Raw genomic sequence first — 17894 nt, forward strand, 5'->3', positions numbered from 1 at the left:
ACAGTTAATACAAGGAGCCCTGATGGCCAGGGCTGCTAACAGAAACGTCAGCGATTTGAACCCACCAGCCGCTCTGCTGGAAAAGATGTGACAGTCTGCTTTCCTAAAGATTTACAGCCTTGGAAACCCAATGGGGCAGTTCTACTCTGTCGTAGAGGTTCACTGTGAATCAGAATGGACTCGATGGCAACGGGTTTACAGTTAATACTTCTAGTCTGAGGTGGGGAGTGGTCAGCCCTATGGAGGCTAAATTGTGCAGAGTCATTGTAAAAAATTGAGCTTTAAGGGGAGATTTTATGCCAGGAGGGGGACGGGGCAGAGGCGGGAGTTGGGGCGGGGAGGCAGTCACGGTGAGTGTTGTAGAAAACTTCCTCTGGTTACTGCCGCGTGAGGTGGATTACAAGCGGCAAGACTGAAGGCTAAGAGCCCAGGGGGAGAATGGGGCTGGAGCAAGGCAGAGCTGTGGGGAGGGGAGGGGAGGACGGCTGGGAGGAGCCTGAGCGGACAGGCTGTGGGGGAGGGGAGGGGAGGGAGGCATCGAGGAAGCAGCCTACAGCTGCCACCTGAAGACGAGCTTACACTGGGGGCATCTGGAGGAGGGACAGGTTAGGGAGAAGGAAGGGGAAAAAATGCCCCCTTCCTAACCACGTTCCTCGCTGGAATCTACTGTCCCCTGGCTTTGTTCCCTGGAGACACTTTTTCCAGACCTGGCTAAGCCACCCCTCTCTCCCTGCCTCCAACCCACAGCCTTCCCCCACGTCCCCTGAAAAATCCATTCCAGTCCTATACTGCTTGTGCAAACAGCAGGTTGGCTGGGATGACAAATTCCAACCGGTGAAAACTGGTCTGAGGAGCCTTAAACCTCCCTTGCCGGGAGTGGACTGGAGAAAACTGTCCCCTCCCCCCCCCCCCCCCCCCGTGCAGGGAAGCCTTGCAGTGAGGGTGGTGCCTCGCGGGGTCAGTGTTTCGGAGCGCGAGCACTGTATTATCTCTGCCCGCTTTCTTTGCTCCTCTTTCTGTCACATTGCCTGAGCATTTCACAAACTTTTGTACTGGGCGTCTGCTCTGTGTCCAGCCCTGTGCTGGGTGATGCTGGGGACCAGGCGTTGACTGGGATAACCCTGGTACTCGTCCTCAGGGGACCCACAGTCTAGACAATGACAGTCCCGAGGAGTCAGTGCTGGGACAGGGGAGGGTGGGCAGAGGAGTCGGGGCCGTGACGGGGGAGGCAAGGGGGATGGGGGAGGCAAGAGCTGAGGGGTGCGGAGGGGATGGGGGAGGCAAGGGCCGAGGGGTCCGGAGGGGATGGGGGAGGCCAGGAAGCTGTGGGATCCCAAAATGAGTCCTAACCCAATCCGGGGTGTCAGAGAGAGCTTCCGAGAGGAGGGAACCTTTAAGATGAGTAAAGAGAGTCAGTCTGGGAATTAAGGGTATTATTTTTAGAATGAGGAGGAGCCCTGGTGGCATAGTGGTTAAGTGCTCCGCCGCTAACCGAAAGGTCAGCAGTTCGAACCCCACCAGCCGCTCCGCTGGAGAAAGAGGTGGCGATTTGCTCCCATAAAGATTTACAGCCTTGCAAACCCTATGAGGACAGTTCTGCTCTGTCTTATAGGGTCGCTATGAGTCGGAATCCACTCGACGACGGGTGAGAACGGGGTTTCAGAATGAGGAAACCAGTTTAAAGATCCCGAGGCCTTTCATTCTGGTTTTTGAGTACTTGCTATCTAACTGGCATTGTTGCAAGCACCGGGGATAAGACAGGGAAGAAAAGAGACAAAAGTCCTGTGTTCGCGGTCGGAGAGGGCGCTTAAGGCCATTTTAGAAAGACGGAAGGTGAATCAGCGTGGCAGGATCGTAGCGTGCGAAGACTGTACCTCGGGCCAGACCGCGAAGGGACTTGCGGCAAAAGTAGAGTTTGGACTTTATCCCTAGGACAGTGCGGAGTCATAAACGAATTTTCAGCAGCGAAGGCACCATTCTGAGAGTAAGGATGCGGGGACTGAGGGATCCAGGAGGGAGGGTCAGAGGGCATGGCAAGAAGTCCCAAGGGTTGAGAAGGGGCCACCCAGTAAAGTGAGGGGGGCCGGAGAGCGAGAGGAACGAGGGGGCGGGGCTGCCATCGCCCAGGCAACACAGGCCGCGTCAGCCTATTGGCTAGTCTTCAGCTGCGTCATCCTTGCTGCTCCGCGTCGTCAGCTGTCGGACCCCGGAGGCGAAGCCCCTGGGAGTTGCTCAGCTCCTGCGAGTTGCTCAGCCCCGCCCACCTGGAAAGCGGGGTGGGGGGCGTGCCAGCTGGTCTTCCTCCACGACGGGGTCTAGGCGTGGCATAAAGGGACTTCAGAAAACAATGCTGACAATCTCGGAGCGAGAAGAGCAAATGAGTTACAGAAAGTGGTTTTAATACCCCTGCCACCTTCCACCCTGGAGGCGTAGCCCCGCCCTCCGGCGAGTCGGAATCCTTTAAAAGGTGCTGACCGCTAGGGAGGGGAAGGCGGGCCGGGCGTCTCCTGGCTACAAGCTTGTGGCTCCGCCCAGCCAATCGGTGCCCCGCGGCAGGCAGGGCTCCAGCCAATCGCGGCTCGCGACTCGGCTCCGGGGCGGAGCTGGGTGGGCCAGAGGCCAAAGGAGAGGCCCCGGGGAGGTGAACGTAGGCCGCAGCCCAGCGCTGGTGGGTCCAAACGCTGCAGACGTTCCGGGAGATTGTCGCTGCTCAGCCAAGCAGCTGAGGTGAGGGGTTGGCGGCCCGGCTTGGGATCTGCCTTGGGTCGTGGGAGGTGGCAGCGCGACCCAAGAATTGTGGTGGCGGGGTCTGGGCGGAGATGGGAGGCGCCGAATAAGGGTGGCTGATAAGGTGTGGGAGGTCTGGGGACAGCGGACTGAGTTCGAGATCTGGGATGGGAGGCGAAGTTGTTGGGGCGGGATCTTCAAGTGGAGGGAGTTTGAATCTGGGACACGGGGTGTTTGGAGAAGTCAGAAAACCAAGGGAAGGACTTCGTGGCCAAGGCATCTGGAGATTAGGGCAATTTGGGTCTCCCGGACGGGTTGAATTCGGGGTCCCCATGTTCCGAAAAAAGGTGCGAGAAGTTTTTAGAGCTGGGATCCTGGGTATTTCGAGAAGTGAGAGTCTTGGTCTCCCAGACGCCGTATCCGGGAGAGAGTGCTGCGGGAAAGTTCGATGTTCGGGTCTCGGAGCTGGAGGGGGAGTTTGGAGGTGAAGTCCAGGAGCGTCTGAAAGTCGGGGCAAAAGTTGGGGGGAAGATCGCCAAATTGGAACGTCTAGTCTCCCGAACGGAGTGAAACGGAGAGCCTTTGTAGTCTTCGAGATACATGTTGGGGCCTGGGTCTCTCAGTCCGAGGGCGGTTTTGGGGAACAGTCCGGACCTTTTCGGGTCGGAGACACCGGGAGAAAGCACTTTGAGAGCTGGAGTCAGGAGTGGGGGAGGGGTGTTCCGGGCGTGGAGCTCAGACCCGCCGCCCGGGAGGCAGTGGAGGGCGGGGTTCGGCAGGCGCCGTGCTGCTGGGCGTCCGGGTTCCCTTCCCCCACCCACCGGGACCCTGTGCGCATGCCCTGAGGGAGGGTGTCTTCCCTTTGGTGAGCGGAGCCCTCCGGGGATTGTAGTGTAGGCTCGACGTCGATCTTTCTATCGGCCAGCTGTAGGCCCACATTTCCCAGAAGCCCATGGGCCAAATTGGGGCTTGCCTGGATGCTTTTTAGCGACCCAGTGAGCGGGCGGGGCTTGGCGTAGTTGAGTTCTAGTAAGTTTTCCTATGGGGCGCGATTTGGGGGAAGTAGAAGGCGAAGCCGAGAGGCAGAGAGAGGACTCTTCTCTGTTCTTGGCATCGCTCCCAGTCAGTTAACGAAGAGGGCTCGGACAGAAATATCGTTCCTGTGCGAAAAGAGTCTCGACAAATGGGTGCCCCAGCAGAGCTCCAGGTAGCCCAAATATAGTAGGCACTCAATATATATAACTATTGAATGAAGAAATGGCAGTTAACTCTGATCATTGAGCACTTCCTGTGTGGTAGGCCCTGTGCATATTACGTGTGATCTCCTGACAATGTGGTGAGAAGTATTTTTTACAACCCCCATTTTACAGATGAGGAAACTGAGGCCCAAAGAGGTGATGTCATGTCACTTCCATCACACAGCCGAGCAGTGTCAAAGACAGAATTCAAACCCAGGATTCTCTACTTCCAGTCCAGGTCTCTGTACTCCACACCTGTCTGTGTGTGACATGTTTGAAGAAGTAAATTGAGTATCATGGAAAGAACAGTTTTAAGACTCAGAGAGACTTGAGTTAGGATCCTCACTGTGCAGATGGAAACAAGTCTCAGGGAGGTAAATTCACTATTCGAGGCCACACAGGCAAGTAAGTAGGATTCAATCCCAGCTACATTTAAGTCCAGATCTTGTTTTCTTAACCATTTGCTTTTCTCCCTATCCCTGTGGGATTCATACCACCTCCATTTTATAGATGCGGAAACTGAGGTTCAGATAATTAAAATCACCAACAACCGTAGAGGCAATAAAGTGGGATTTGAACTAGCCCCGCTGTATCTGACTTGCCCCTCTCCTCTCCACAGGGCATCATGGTTGGAGGCTTGAAGAGGAAACACTCAGATTTGGAGGAGGAAGAGGAGGAGAAGTGGGGCTGGGGCCCTGCAGGCCTGCGGAGCTATCAGCAAGCCCTGCTCCGCATCTCCCTAGACAAGGTCCAGCACAGCCTGGGCCCCCACGCTCACTGCCTCCGAAGGCATGTCCTTATCCACAACACCCTGCAGCAGCTCCAGGCCGCTCTTCGCCTTGCTCCTGCACCTGCCCTGCCCCCAGAGCCCCTCTTCCTGGGTGAGGAGGACTTCTCCCTGTCGGCCACCATCGGCTCTATCCTCAGGGAACTGGAGACCTCCATGGATGAGGCTGAGCACCCTCCGAACCCAGTAACTCCCCCGGGCCCCCAGGATGAAGCACTGCCCCAGCCCGATCCAGTCTTCCTAGAATCGCTGAGTTCCCAGTACCTGGGCGACTCTGGCCTGGATGACTTCTTTCTGGACATTGATACATCGGCGATTGAGAAGGAGCCTGTGCTAGCCCCTCCGGAGCCCTCTCACAGCCTCTTCTGCGCCCCGGGGTCCTGGGAATGGAATGAACTGGATCATATCATGGAGATTATTCTTGGATCCTAAAACTTTACAGCGGGGAGGGGGAGCCTCCTTTCTCATCTCAGCCTCGGTTGGCTGGATCCCTGGATGCAACTCTGTGTGTGTTTTGGTGCAGGGGGGCCTCTAAGCAGTGACCACCCCACCTCCCCATTTCAGGGTTCCACAGACCATTTTGCATGTGTGTGTGTGTGTCTGGCTACCCCAGCCTTCTGTGAAGGTGGGTCTTCCTGTATTAATTTATCTGTTCCAGATGCCTTAACAAGACTCTATTTCAGGGAGTCTGATTTCCCTTATCCATGTTTTTTCTGCCTTTCCCTCCCCTTGTGACCACTGGGGCCTCAGGGAAGAGAAAGCTGGGCCTGTCACAGGATGACTTGGATATGCCACCTGGTTGCTATGGAAACCCAGGCTCTGCCTCTTGCACCTCCAGAGAGGGTGTGGAAGGGGCTGGTCTCCTTCCTGCTGGCTGACCCTCACTTCCTTGGCAGGACCCCAGTCCCAGCAGCCTCCTGACTGATAAAACCAGGCCGGACCATGTGCAATAGGGTAGAAACCAAACTGCTCCATGCCACGTTATTTAAAAGAAAGGCAGGTTTTGTGGTGGCTTTTTTTTTTTTTTGGATTGTTTGTAATGATTTTTTTTTTTTTAAATAAAAGTTTTTTTGGAAGTGGTGGTGCTGCCTAAAGTTTGTACATTTCACTGGGCTAATGGGAGGGACCTTGTAAGTCTTCTGGACACCTGCACCCCTTCCCTGCCAAGCTGGGATGGGTATATTACTGTTCCACCCCCTTTAGGTGGGTTAGGTCATTTAATTCTCAGAATGATTAGCAGAAGGTATTGCTAATCACATCCTACGTAGGGGGAACCAGAGGTTCAGAGAGGCCAAGTCACTTACTCGAGGTCTCAGGCAGAGGGAGGATCACAGAGCCAGACTCAGATTGAGCCTGACCCCAGAGCGTGTGTGTTCAACTACTGCATTTCTGTTGTTTCTTGGTAGATTTAAGACTCCCCAGCCAGCTGGGCTGAGCACATGGGCAGGCACAAAAGGCAGAAACTGAGTCACAGGGAGTCTCTCACAGAACAGGGCTACCTGGCACTTAAAAGCCCACCCTTTCATTGTTTGCAGCGTGCTGCTGAGGCTCAGAGGGGAAAGGAAATGCCCAAAGCCACCCAGGTCTAAAAATCTTTGTAGGAGGCTGTATTGGTGTAGGAGGTAGAACCCAATGCTTTACATTTTAGGTGCAAACCCAGCCAGCAAGAGTGAGGGGAAACGGGAGGGAAACGGACAATGCAACGTGATACAATGCTACAGGGGCTATACCTTCGCAAAGATCTTTGGAGAGACAGCCAATGAGTTTCCACAGCATTGGAGACCGCCCAGGAAGGGCTGCAAAGGCACCGCACGTGGGTGTAGGCGATGGGCAGAGAAAGAGGAGGGGTAGTTTATTTGTTTCCTGGCTCAAAGCCAGATTTCTCATCGTCATGGAGGGTGGAGGGGTGATCTAAATACGTGGGTGCCCAACCACAGAGAGAAGGTGGTCAAGGGAACCTCAAGAAGATAACAAGCTCTATATCCTAATATGAAAGCAAACTGGGATCATGTCCTCCTCCTCAAAACTTCCAGTGGCTTCTCAGCACACAGAATAAAACCCCAACTCCATTGAGGCCTGTGTGGCCTGACTTAGCCCTGCTCCTGACAACTTCCTCAGTCTAATCTCACACTCTCTCCTCCCTCACTCAACTCCAGTCACTGGCCTCTGCATCCAAGCTCATTCCCATTTCAGGGCCTTTGCGCTTGCTGATAACACTGTCCACAAGACCCCCAGGTCTTCACCAAGTCAGACGTCCCCTTCCCAGGTTTTCCCTGCCCTTCCTGTCTCAACACGGCCAGGTGCACACCATCACATTATTCTGTTTGCTTTTCTTCACAGCACCTACCCAATCTGGAAATCACCTGTTTACCTGTTGCCTCTTGCTTGCCTGGAAACTGAGGGAGAGACGGTATCTCTTCTCCCGGCTGTCTCCCCCACTGCCTAGCACAGGGCCTGGCACGGGTGGGCACTCAGATATTTTTTGTTGTGGAAGAAAATGGAACTCCAGGCACACTAGGACGAGAAGACAGGAGGAGACAGGAAAGCTGGTAATGGGGAACCCAAAGTCGAGAAGGGGAAAGTGTTGACATGTTGCGGGGTTGGCAACCAATGTCACAAAACAATACGCGTATTAATAGTTTAATGGGAAACCAGTTTGCTCTGTAAACCTTCATCTAAAGTACAATTTAAAAAAAAGGAACTCCGGACCTTGCAATGCCAACCATCCTTCCTACCTCTCTGAACTCATCTCTCACTCCCTCCCTCCCTCCCTCCCTCCTACGCTCCAGTCACACCATTTCCTTCTGTTCCTCAAACACCACCATATCCCAACCTCAAGACCTGGAGTAACACCTGCCTCACAAAACGATGGTGCAAAACGTGTAATGGGGCCGATGCACACCAAGGATTTCAATAATTGCTCAGTTTTGTTGAGTGCCTACTGTGCCCCCAGCACATGAATAAAACAGACAATTCCTGCTCTCATGAAGCACCAGAATTGGGGGAGACTGAAAGAAACACAATAAATAAGCAAAATGTACGGTCTTCTAGGTGGTGATAAACTCTGGAGAAAAATTAAGCAAGGGGTGTGTGGCTATTTAGTGGGGATGGCCAGAGAAGGCCTCACTGACAAGCTGACATTTGAGTAAAGACTCCAAGGAGGTGAGGAATGAATCATGAAAATATCTGGGCGATGAATGATCCAGGTAGAAGGAACAGCCAGTGCAAAGGCCCTGAAGTCAGAGCTTGAGTGGCATGTTTAAGGGACAATGAGGAGGCCAGTGTGGCTGGAACAGAGTGAGCAAGGGGGAAAGTATCAGGGGGTCAGGTGAAGGAGGTGAGAGGGACAAATCATGCCGGGTCTTGTGGGCACCTGACAGGGATGACTTTAGCTTTACTGGGAGCCTCAGTGGCGCAGTGGTTAAGAGCTCGGCTGCTAACCAAAAGGTCAGCAGTTCGAATCTACCAGCCGCTCCTTGGAAACCCTATGGGGCAGTTCTACTCTGTCCTATACAGGCTTGCTATGAGTCAGAATCGACTTGGTGGCAACGGGTTTGAGTTTTTTGGTTTTTCTTTGTTTTCTGAGTAAGATGAGTCAAAGGAGGATGTTGAGCAGAGGAGGAACGTGACCTGACTCAACTTTTATTAGGCTCTCTTTGGCTGCCCTGAGAATAACAGAGTGAAGGGGAGTCATGGTAGTTTGTTAGTACCACACTGAGGCCCCCACGGTTAGCACCCCAACTTGCCACATAAATAAAGCTCGGAGAGGCCCAGCACCTGCTAAAAAATTGGCGAGAGAAGTGGAAAGACTGGCCCCGTGGAGGGAAGCCGGGTCCTTCAGGGCAGAGTCCAAGTTCCCCAACCCGCCCTCCCCGGCGGTCCTGCAGTGGAGGCTGGGCTCGGGGCGTGGCCGGGGCGGCCCTGGTCCCTCCCACCTGCCCACTCTCCGCCCTGGGCTGGCCAGCAGGATACCCGGGAGGCGGCGGCGGCCCGGAGCCTGCCCGGCGCCTCTGCCTTCCCCAGAGGCCGGGCGGGGCGCCCCTCCCCCGTCCGCCCCAGCTGGCGGAGGCTCCTCCCCGGGCCTGCTGGGCCTGCCGGCTTTGCTTCTGCTTTCGTTTCCCAAAGCCAGGCCTCTCCCCCTTTGCCCTTCCCCCAGCCCTTTAAATTCCTGGCTTTCTCTTTCATCGACTCGACGACAAGGGGTTCTCTTACTGGGCTCATTTCCGAAGTCACCTCCTCAGGGAGGCCCTCCAGGACCAATCTGGCTACAGGCACCTCCCCCCAGGCCTCTCTATTCTCCGGTCCTATTTTATTTCAAGCCACTGAGCAGAAGCAGAAATGATCTTCCTAATTTATTCATCTTCCAGGATCTTCTCATCCCCTCAGAATAAAAATCAAACGTCCTTAGAATGGCGTAAAAGGCCTGGTAACTCCTCTGGCCTCCTCCCCTGCAGCTCACAGCCCGGCTACAGTGGCCTTGTTGCCCCGCAAACAGCTAGCACGTGGCCACCTCAGGGCCTTTGCACTGCTCGCCTCTCGGCCTGGAACAGACTTCCTCCAGAGCTCTGCTAATTGTTTCATTTCATCAGGGTTTTGCTCAAATGCCACCTGTGCCGAGAATCCCACCACCACCACTACCCGTCTAAACCTGTACACCCTTGCTTTCTCTCCTCCTCCTCCGCTTTATTCTTTTCCCTTTGCACTCTCGCCTTCTAAAGCATGTGATTTCCTAGCAACAACACCTCCTCCCATCAGGGATTTTTGTCTATATCTTCAGCGCCTGGAAGCAGTGCCTGATACACAGCAACCCTTGTGGTGGAGTCGATTCCGACTCATAGCGACCCTATAGGGCAGACTAGAACTGCCCCACAGGGTTTCCAAGGCTGCAATCTTCTTAAGAAAGCCGACTGCCACATCTTTCTCCCCTGGAGCAGCTAGCTGGTGGTTCAACTGCCGGTTCGCAGCCTATTGCTTAACCACTTCATCAGGGTTCCCAGACACACAGTAGGCACTCAGTATTAGTGAATATTAGTGAATAAATGAATGCATTTGTGTCTTAGTCATCTAGTCCTGGTATAACAGAAATACCACAAGTGGATGGCTTCAACAAACAGGAGTTTATTCTCTCACAGGCTAGGAGGCTAGAAGTTCGAATTCAGGGCGTGAGCTCCAGCGGAAGGCTTTCTCTCTCTGTAGGCTCTGGGGGAAGACCTTTGTCATCCATTTTTCCTGGTCAAGGAGCTTCTCGGTGCAGGGACCCTGGGTCCAAAGGACGCACTCTTTTTTCTCCTGGCTCTTGTTTCTTGGTGGTATGAGGTCCCCATGTCTGTCTGCTAGCTTCTCTTTTTTATATCTCAAAAGGGATTGGCTTAAAACACAGTCTAATCTTGTAGATTTAGTCCTGCCTCATTAACATAACTGTCTCTAATCCTGCCTCATCAACATCATAGAGGTAGGATTTCCAACACAGGAAAATCATACCAGATGACCAAATGGTGGATAACCACACAATCCTGGGAATCATGGCCTAGCCAAACTGATACATATATTTTTGGGGGACACAATTAATCCATGACATTTTGTTATCATATTCATTTTCTCCTTGTACCCTCTACCTCCAACTGTGAGAGTAGAGAGACTGTAAGAGGCTTATTCAGTGCTGCACCCCCATGGTCTACAACTGTGCCAGCACGTAATACCAAAACCAGTCGATTCTGACTCATAGCAACCCCATAGGACAGAATAGAACTGCTCCATAGGGTTTCCAAGGCTGTAATCTTTATGAAAGCCGACTGCCACATCTTTCTCCCTTGGAGCGGCTGGTGGGTTGGAACCTACGACCTTTCAGTTCACAGCCGAGCACTTAACCACTGTGTCACCAGAGCTCCTTAACACATAGTAGGGCTCAGTAAATACATGTTAATCAAATGACTCCTATGAGTTCTTTTTCATTATATGACCTGGAGCAAGCGACTTGGCAAATCCGAGCCTCCTGTTTCCCAGGCCATAAAAATGCGCTGTGGGTGAAATTATGTGAGTTTGCCTAGCAGAAGCCTGGTTCTAATTAGCACTTTACACTTCTTTTTATTATTATTATGAAAAAATTTCAAGCACAATCTTTAAAAAATCCTCTATCTACAACCAAATGGTCAACAGTTATTCTAAAGCAAAGATGAAAGGGTAAGGGGACAGAGAGACCAGGTTACTGGATATAAAACATCCAAACTGCAAACAATGACAATGTTGACACATTGTGGAAAACGTAACCGATGTCACTGAACAATTGGTGTAATAACTGTAAAATGGGATCCTAATAAGCTGTGTAAACTTTCACCAAAAACACAATAAAACATTACGTTAAAAAAAAATTCAAGCGCATAGAAAAGATGGGGGAAAAATATACTGAACACCTGAATACCCTCCTTCCTAGATTTGGAAATTGTTACCATTTTGCTGTTTGCTTTATGCACATATGTATGTATGTATAGTTTTTCTTCGGCTGAACCATTGGAGAGTAAACTGCAGACATCCTGATGATATTCTACCCCTAATAGCTCAGCAGGCAAGGTACCTTTTAAGAATAAGAACATTTACCTATGAACCACAACACTACTTCACACCTAAGAAAATTAACAATTCCATAATATCAGCTATATACAATCCATATTCAAATGTCTCCAATTATCTCAATAATATCTTTTACAGCTGCTTTTTTTTTAAATTAGGATCTAAGGAGTTCACACTCTGATTTGATTGTAATAAAGAAACTATATAGTCCTCTGCAACTATTGCCCTGAGATAATCTTTAAACCTTAAACCAAAACTATCCCCTGAAGTCTTCTTAAAACCAAAAAACAGTTCAGCTTAAGTAATAAAAAATGCCTGCCTTGAGCATTACTCTCTTTTAAGAACTATCTATATGGGATCAAATTGACAATGGCAACTGGGAAGATTAGGTAGGAACCCTAGGGGGCAGTGAGTTTATGTTAATGGGGGCGGAACAACCCAGAAAAGGAGGGTGAGAATGATTGCACCACTTGAAGAATGTAATCAATGTCACTGAATTGTGCCTGTAGAAACTGTTGAATGGGTGTATGTTCTGCTGTGTATATTCAACAAAATAAATAAGACTAAAAAAAATAAAAGAAATTACACAGTACCTTTTATCCTAGAACAACGCCCACCCCCACTCCCTTTTTGGTTCTTGTGGAAAATTGAATTTTAGGTGGAACAGCCCAGTTGTTCAGTCTGGATTGGTCTGATTGTGTGTGTGTTTAATTTGTTCCTCTCTGTTTTCTGTAAGCTGGAAGTTGGGTCTAGAGGCTGGAGGAGATTCAGTTTATGCAGTGTAGCAGGAAGATTCCATAGCGGATGTGGTGTACTTCGTGGTGCATGGTATTGGGTGGTACCCAGCGTTGGTGTGTCTGACTAGTGGGGATGCAGAGTTTCCTCATGTAATTAAAGTGGGGAGTGCCAGGTCTCTCCACCATAAAAGGATATTTTCCCGTTTGCAGTTAGCAAGTCACCTGTGAGGTGATGCTTTGGACTCTGTTTTCCATCATCATTTTGTTCAAAGGTTTGAGTATCCATTGATAATCCCTGTCCCAATCAACTACCATAGTTAACATTTTTGAGCACTTCTTTTGGCCAGGAGCTTTATTTATAACAACTAACATAATCCTTCTCATAGCCCCCAAAATGTTAGCAAATGAGCTACCTGAAGAGGGTAAATCCCATTGTCAGTTTATTTAACTCCTGTCTACCTCTACCCCCCCCCCAACGTGTCCCCTCACTTTGAAGAAATAGCCTGTGCTATTTCCACAACTGGAAATCCTGGTGGTATATTGGCTAAATGCTACGGCTGCTCATGAAAAGGGTTAGCAGTTCAAATCCACCAGGCGCTCCTTGGAAACTCTGTAGGGCAGTTCTACTCTGTCCTACAGGGTCGCTAGGAGTTGGAATTGACTCGACGGCAGCAGGTTTGTTTGTTTTTATTTCCACAACTGCTATTAAAAAGCCCTGCCATGTATCTAGTCCATTCCAACTCTTAGCGGCCCTGTAGGACGGAGCAGAACTGCCCCAGAGGGTTTCCAATGCTGTAATCTTTACAGAGCCGACTGCCACATCTTTCTTCCCTCAAGCAGCTGGTGGGTTGGAACTGCCGACCTTTTGGTTAGTAGCGGAGCGCTTGACCACTGCGCAACCAGCGCTCCTTTACAACTTCATTACTAGTAACAAAAGGACATGCTGCGTGCCACTTTGAGCATTTTGCACGAATTGTTTAATTTAATCCTCAGAGCAACCTTCAGAGCCAGACACTGTTTTTTTCTCCCGTTTTAAAGATGAGGAAACTGAGACTCTGAGGATTAAAACATTTGCGCAAGGTCACACAGCTACTTCAGGATTCGAGTCCAGGACTCCAGTACAGGGCTTCGAACCACTTGTTCCGGTTGAAACCCCTGCTGAGAATTTGCATTTCCACCCCCAGATATACTGAATCCGAATCTACAGTTTAATAAATCTCCAGGTGATTCTTATGTCTGATCAATTTTGAGAATCACTGCTCTACTAGTGGTTCTCAGCATTGCTCACTAACCAGCAGCGTTAGCATCGCCTGGGAACTTGGTAAAAATGCGAATTCTCCGCGAAGGTTCGACCCGGAAGAACCGAGTCGAAGCCCTGCTCCGGCGGCACCCTCACCACCACCACCACCACCAATTGAGTCCAGCTGTCCAGCATTTGCTAAGAGTCTGACATAGTGCTCTTACAAATACGATCTTATTTTAATTTTCACAACTTTCAAGAGGTAGCCATGACGAGCCCCATTTAACAAACCGGCTCAGAGAGGTCAAGCATTCTTCCGAAGTTATGCATCGAGTGAGTGGTGAGTCAGAACTTGAACCTAGGCCTAGAGTGCAGACCCCGTTGGTGCTAGGTGGGTAAGAATTCAAGTGCTGGGTTTGGCAGGTGCATGGGTACGTGCACTTTGATACGCAAAAGCCCCTCCCCGCCACTGTGCCTCAGGGCAAATAGCCACGCCTCCTTCCCGCCCGCAGCTGCCGGAGCAAGCGCTCTGAAGCCAACCTCGCCTCCCTTCCAACCCGCCCCTTACAGGCTCCGCCCATCACCGGCCAGGGCCAATCCGTGAGGTGGGGGGTGGGGCCGTCACGGGAGTAGGCGGGAGCTAAGTGGAGTCAGGAGCCCGGAGTTGTACGCCGGAGTCAGAACCGCGTCTCCGGTTCTAGGCGCCGGTTCCAGCAGCAGAGCGGGCGAGCGATGCTGCCGCCGCTGCCGCTTCCTGATTGGCTGCGGGTGGCTAACTCTTCGTTCTGATTGGCAGCTGGTGAACTGGGTATGTAAACGAAGGGAAGGAGTCTGGGGAGAGAAAGGGAACCGGTTGCGGGGTCTTTTGGTGGGTTCGATCCTAGGTCCGGCAGGTGCGCGCCGGGGCAGCCCAGGCTCTAGATTCACGGGCCTCTACGTGTCGCCCGCCTAGCCGGGCCAGTGCCGGGTGAATCACGCCGCAGCCCGAAAAGGGGGCGGAGGCGCCGGCTCCCTGGCTCCAGCTGCGTGACTCACCCGCCCCCGCCGCCGCCGCTTCGGGAGGAGCAGCCTCCTCTGCCTTCCGGAAGCGAGCGGGAGGCCCGGAGGGCAGAACTGCCCGCCGGGGATCTCGCCGGAACGGCGCTGGGGGGCAGGAGAGCCAGGACACGGGGCGGTGTAAAGGGCCCTGGGGTCGGAGGGACCGGAATCCCCGGGGGAAAGCCGGCCTGGGCGCCGCTAGGAGGCGCCGGGGCCCCAGGGGCGGAGTCGGGGGTGGGGGCTAAATTCCTGCGGTTCCGGACTTAAGGGTCTGTCGGGAGGAGGGAGAGGACCCAGTCTTGGATAGGGCGGGGGTCACTCTTAAAGCTCCTGCTCGGCAAGGGCCCCAGGGATGAATCCTGCAAGCTGCCTTGGTCAAAAAAGCAGGTCGGGCCAGGGGTCCATAAATCCAGGGACCCACCCAGGGAGGGTCTGGGTCCTCAAACTTCTCTGTGACCCACCCCCCTGTCCCATTCCACTCTCCAGTCAGGATTTCCCGGCAAGTCTTGGCCACTCTGCCTCTCAAATATATCCTGAATCGGCCAACTTCCTTCCGTGGCTTCCACCACCTTCATCGTTTGCCCCAAAGAGTACAGGAGACTCCCTGTGGCTCTTAGGGACACACACACTATTCTTAACAGCTGCCGTGAGGATCTTCCGAAAACTTAACCCGTTCACAACACCATTCCCCTCCCTCCGCAAAACCCTTCAATGACTTCCCAACACACAGTGAAATCCAAACTCCTTACCTTGTTCTATATGGCCCTCTGTGACCTGGCCCCTGCCCACTGCCCCCACCTGATCTCCTGCCATCCCACTCTGTGTACGCCAACCACACTGGTCTTTTCCAGTCCAAGCTTATCCAGCCTCTGGACCTTTCTTTGCCTTTGCTATTGTTCCCTCTTCCCGGAATGCTTTGCCTCTAGTTCTTCCAGGGCTGACCCCTTCTTGTCTCAAATGTCACCTCCTCAGAGGACCCTTCCCTGACCACCCCCTCACCACAAACCTTTAAGTGTCTTCCTGGTACTATCTGTAATTTTCCTGTATTTGTTTATTGTCTGACACATAGTAGGCTTTCAGTAAACACTAGATTGACCTATGTGAAACAACCACTTCTGTAAGTTAAAAAAAAGTTGGCTATTGATCATTTACCTAGTTCAGTGAAGAACTAAATAATAATAGTTATTTTTAAGAGTACTTTTTCATAAAAGTAATTACTATGTACCAGGTACTGTTAAGAGCTTTTTGTATATTGTCTCATTTAATTCTTAAAACAATGCTATGAGGTGGATACCATTATCCATATCTTAAAGGTTCCCTAAGGAAACCTAGGCTCAGAGAGGTTTAGTGACTTGCCCAAGGTCACACAGCAGTCGTCAGAGCCAGGATTTGAACGTTAGCTTTCCATAACTGAGTGACTCCTTCCTCCCCATAGACGATGCTGAGCAAGGGCCTGAAGCGCAAGCGGGAGGAGGAGGAGGAGAAGGCAGCCCTGGCAGTCGACGCCTGGTGGCTGGATCCTGGTCACCCAGACGTAGCACAGGCAGCCCCAGCTGTGGCCTCCAGCTCCCTCTTTGACCTCTCGGTGCTCAAGCTCCACCACAGCCTGCGGCAGAGTGAGCCCGACCTGCGCCACCTGGTGCTAGTTGTGAACACGCTGCGGCGCATCCAGGCGTCCATGGCTCCCGCGGCCGCCCTGCCGCCTGTGCCCAGCCCGCCCGCAGCCGCTGGAGCAGCTGACAGCCTGCTGGCCAGCTCGGATGCCGCCCTCTCAGCCTCCATGGCCAGCCTCCTGGAGGACCTCAGCCACATCGAGGGCCTGAGCCAGGCCCCCCAGCCCCTGGCGGACGAGGGGCCACTAGGCCGCCCCACTGGGGGAGCCCCGCCCAGCCTGGGTGCCTTGGATCTGCTGGGCCCGGCCACGGGCTGTCTGCTGGACGATGGACTTGAGGGCCTCTTTGAGGATATCGACACCTCCATGTATGACAGTGAACTTTGGGCACCAGCCTCTGAGGGCTTCAAACCTGGCCCTGTAGAGGGGCCGGGCAAGGAGGAGGCTCCAGAGCTGGACGAGGCCGAGCTGGACTACCTCATGGACGTGCTAGTGGGCAAACAGGCACTGGAGCGGCCGCCAGGGCCGGGGCGCTGACCCCTAGAGTTGGGAGGGTTATATTGTGGCTGAACTGAGCCTGGTGGCTGTCCAGCTCTCCTTGGACAGACACAGTTGGGTTCTCTGGTACAGACAGAGGGGCATGGGCCAGTTTGGAGAGACAGAATCCAGTCCTGGACAACTTCACATCCGTCCTCTCGTTTCAGGCAGGTGGAGGAGTCCAGGATTGGCCCAGAGATGGAATAACAGGGCCTGGCAGCTGGAATGTGGGTGGACCAGGCCCAGTGCTGGACTGAATCCCTTGGGGTCATACCCTGGGATGTTTCTTCTCGGATGTCGGAAGAGACCCCAGTCACTTTTTGAAATTAAAACCAGCCCTGGGAAATCTGAAGTCTGTGTTTTTGTGTCTGGGCTAGTGCGAGACAACATTTACTGAGCATGTACTGGGTGCCTGGCACAGTTCTAAGCACTTGTCATGTGTTAACACATTTAATCCTTACGACAAACCCATAAGACAGGCATTATTAATACCCCCATTTTGCAGATGAGAAAACTCAGGCTCTGGGAGGTTGTCACTTGAGCAGGCAGGTTTCAAACCATAAATGTTACTGCTTTATGATCAGCCCACAAAGCATACAATCTAAACCTGGTAACTGGCCCTTTGGACCAGCTCCCCAGAACACATTCAGCCAGTTTCCCCGATGTGCCGGTGTGTGCGTGCGTGTGCACTGGGTGGATGGGTAGGGCTGCCCAGGTCACTTTTTAAAATGAAATCTAGTCCTCACCTGGAGCCTACCTGTGTGCCTTTGGAGGGCTAAAGACAGCTTTCAGAATGGCCCAGAAATATAAGCAGAGGTTGGATGGAGCCTCTCCAAGGAGCACTGACAGACAGCTCTTCAGGAAAATGGTAAAAGAAAGGGGGACCCCAGCCAGTTCTGAAAAATAAAATCCACTCCCCGTCTCGCATCTTTTTGGGCAGCTGGGAGGCAACCTACGAAACGAAACCACCGGGCTCAGTGGCTGGACCGAGTGGCTCCCCAGGGGCAGGCAGGCGCGCTTTCCTTCTGGAAGAAACCCAGGTCCAGGCGAGCTGGGGCCACCTGCCCGCCAGCGGGACGGTGTCGTGCTGACCGGAGCACCGGGTGTCTGCGGCCGCCCCCGCGGTCCAGCCGCATTCCTGGCTCGGCTGGGCGGGGCCGCACACTCAGAGGCCTGGCACGCGCCCCAGGCCGCGTTCATCCTGGCGGCTGTGGGGGCAGGGCAGCGCCCGGGCAAAGGGCGCAAAGGGACAGCTAGGCGAGGGCAGGCAGCGAGGGCTAGAGGCTGGACGGTGACCTAAGGGGCCGGCTGGGCACTTCCATGGGAACGGGAGCACGGGCGGCAGGGGGAAATCAAAATTGTAGGCTCCAATGCCTCCCCTCTGGCCGGAAGCGTCCGGGAGGCTGAGGCT

General features: G+C 52.9%; 2 protein-coding genes across 5 annotated transcripts; both read left to right on the forward strand.

Moving 5' to 3' along the window:
- Positions 1–2634: 2634 nt before the first annotated feature.
- Positions 2635–5744, forward strand: SERTAD3 (SERTA domain containing 3). 4 transcript variants are annotated; one of them, XM_023725631.1, is made up of 3 exons: positions 2681–2727; positions 4098–4370; positions 4585–5744. In XM_023725631.1, the coding sequence occupies exon 3, from the start codon at positions 4591–4593 to the stop codon at positions 5182–5184; it is 594 nt and encodes a 197-aa protein (XP_023581399.1). In that variant the 5' UTR covers positions 2681–2727; positions 4098–4370; positions 4585–4590; the 3' UTR covers positions 5185–5744. The 4 variants fall into 4 exon arrangements, with proteins under 4 accessions (XP_023581400.1, XP_023581399.1, XP_023581398.1 ...); XM_023725632.1 differs by lacking the exon at positions 4098–4370 and having other exon boundaries at positions 2635–2727; XM_023725630.1 differs by lacking the exon at positions 2681–2727 and having other exon boundaries at positions 3572–4370.
- An 8234-nt stretch (positions 5745–13978) lies between these two features.
- Positions 13979–17466, forward strand: SERTAD1 (SERTA domain containing 1). The gene is made up of 2 exons (XM_004390855.2): positions 13979–14104; positions 15770–17466. Exon 2 carries the CDS (start codon positions 15773–15775, stop codon positions 16481–16483), a length of 711 nt encoding a protein of 236 aa, XP_004390912.1. The 5' UTR covers positions 13979–14104; positions 15770–15772; the 3' UTR covers positions 16484–17466.
- Positions 17467–17894: the final 428 nt, after the last annotated feature.

Source organism: Trichechus manatus, unplaced genomic scaffold (assembly GCF_000243295.1).
Source record: "Trichechus manatus latirostris isolate Lorelei unplaced genomic scaffold, TriManLat1.0 scaffold00338, whole genome shotgun sequence".
Lineage (NCBI taxonomy): Eukaryota > Metazoa > Chordata > Mammalia > Sirenia > Trichechidae > Trichechus > Trichechus manatus.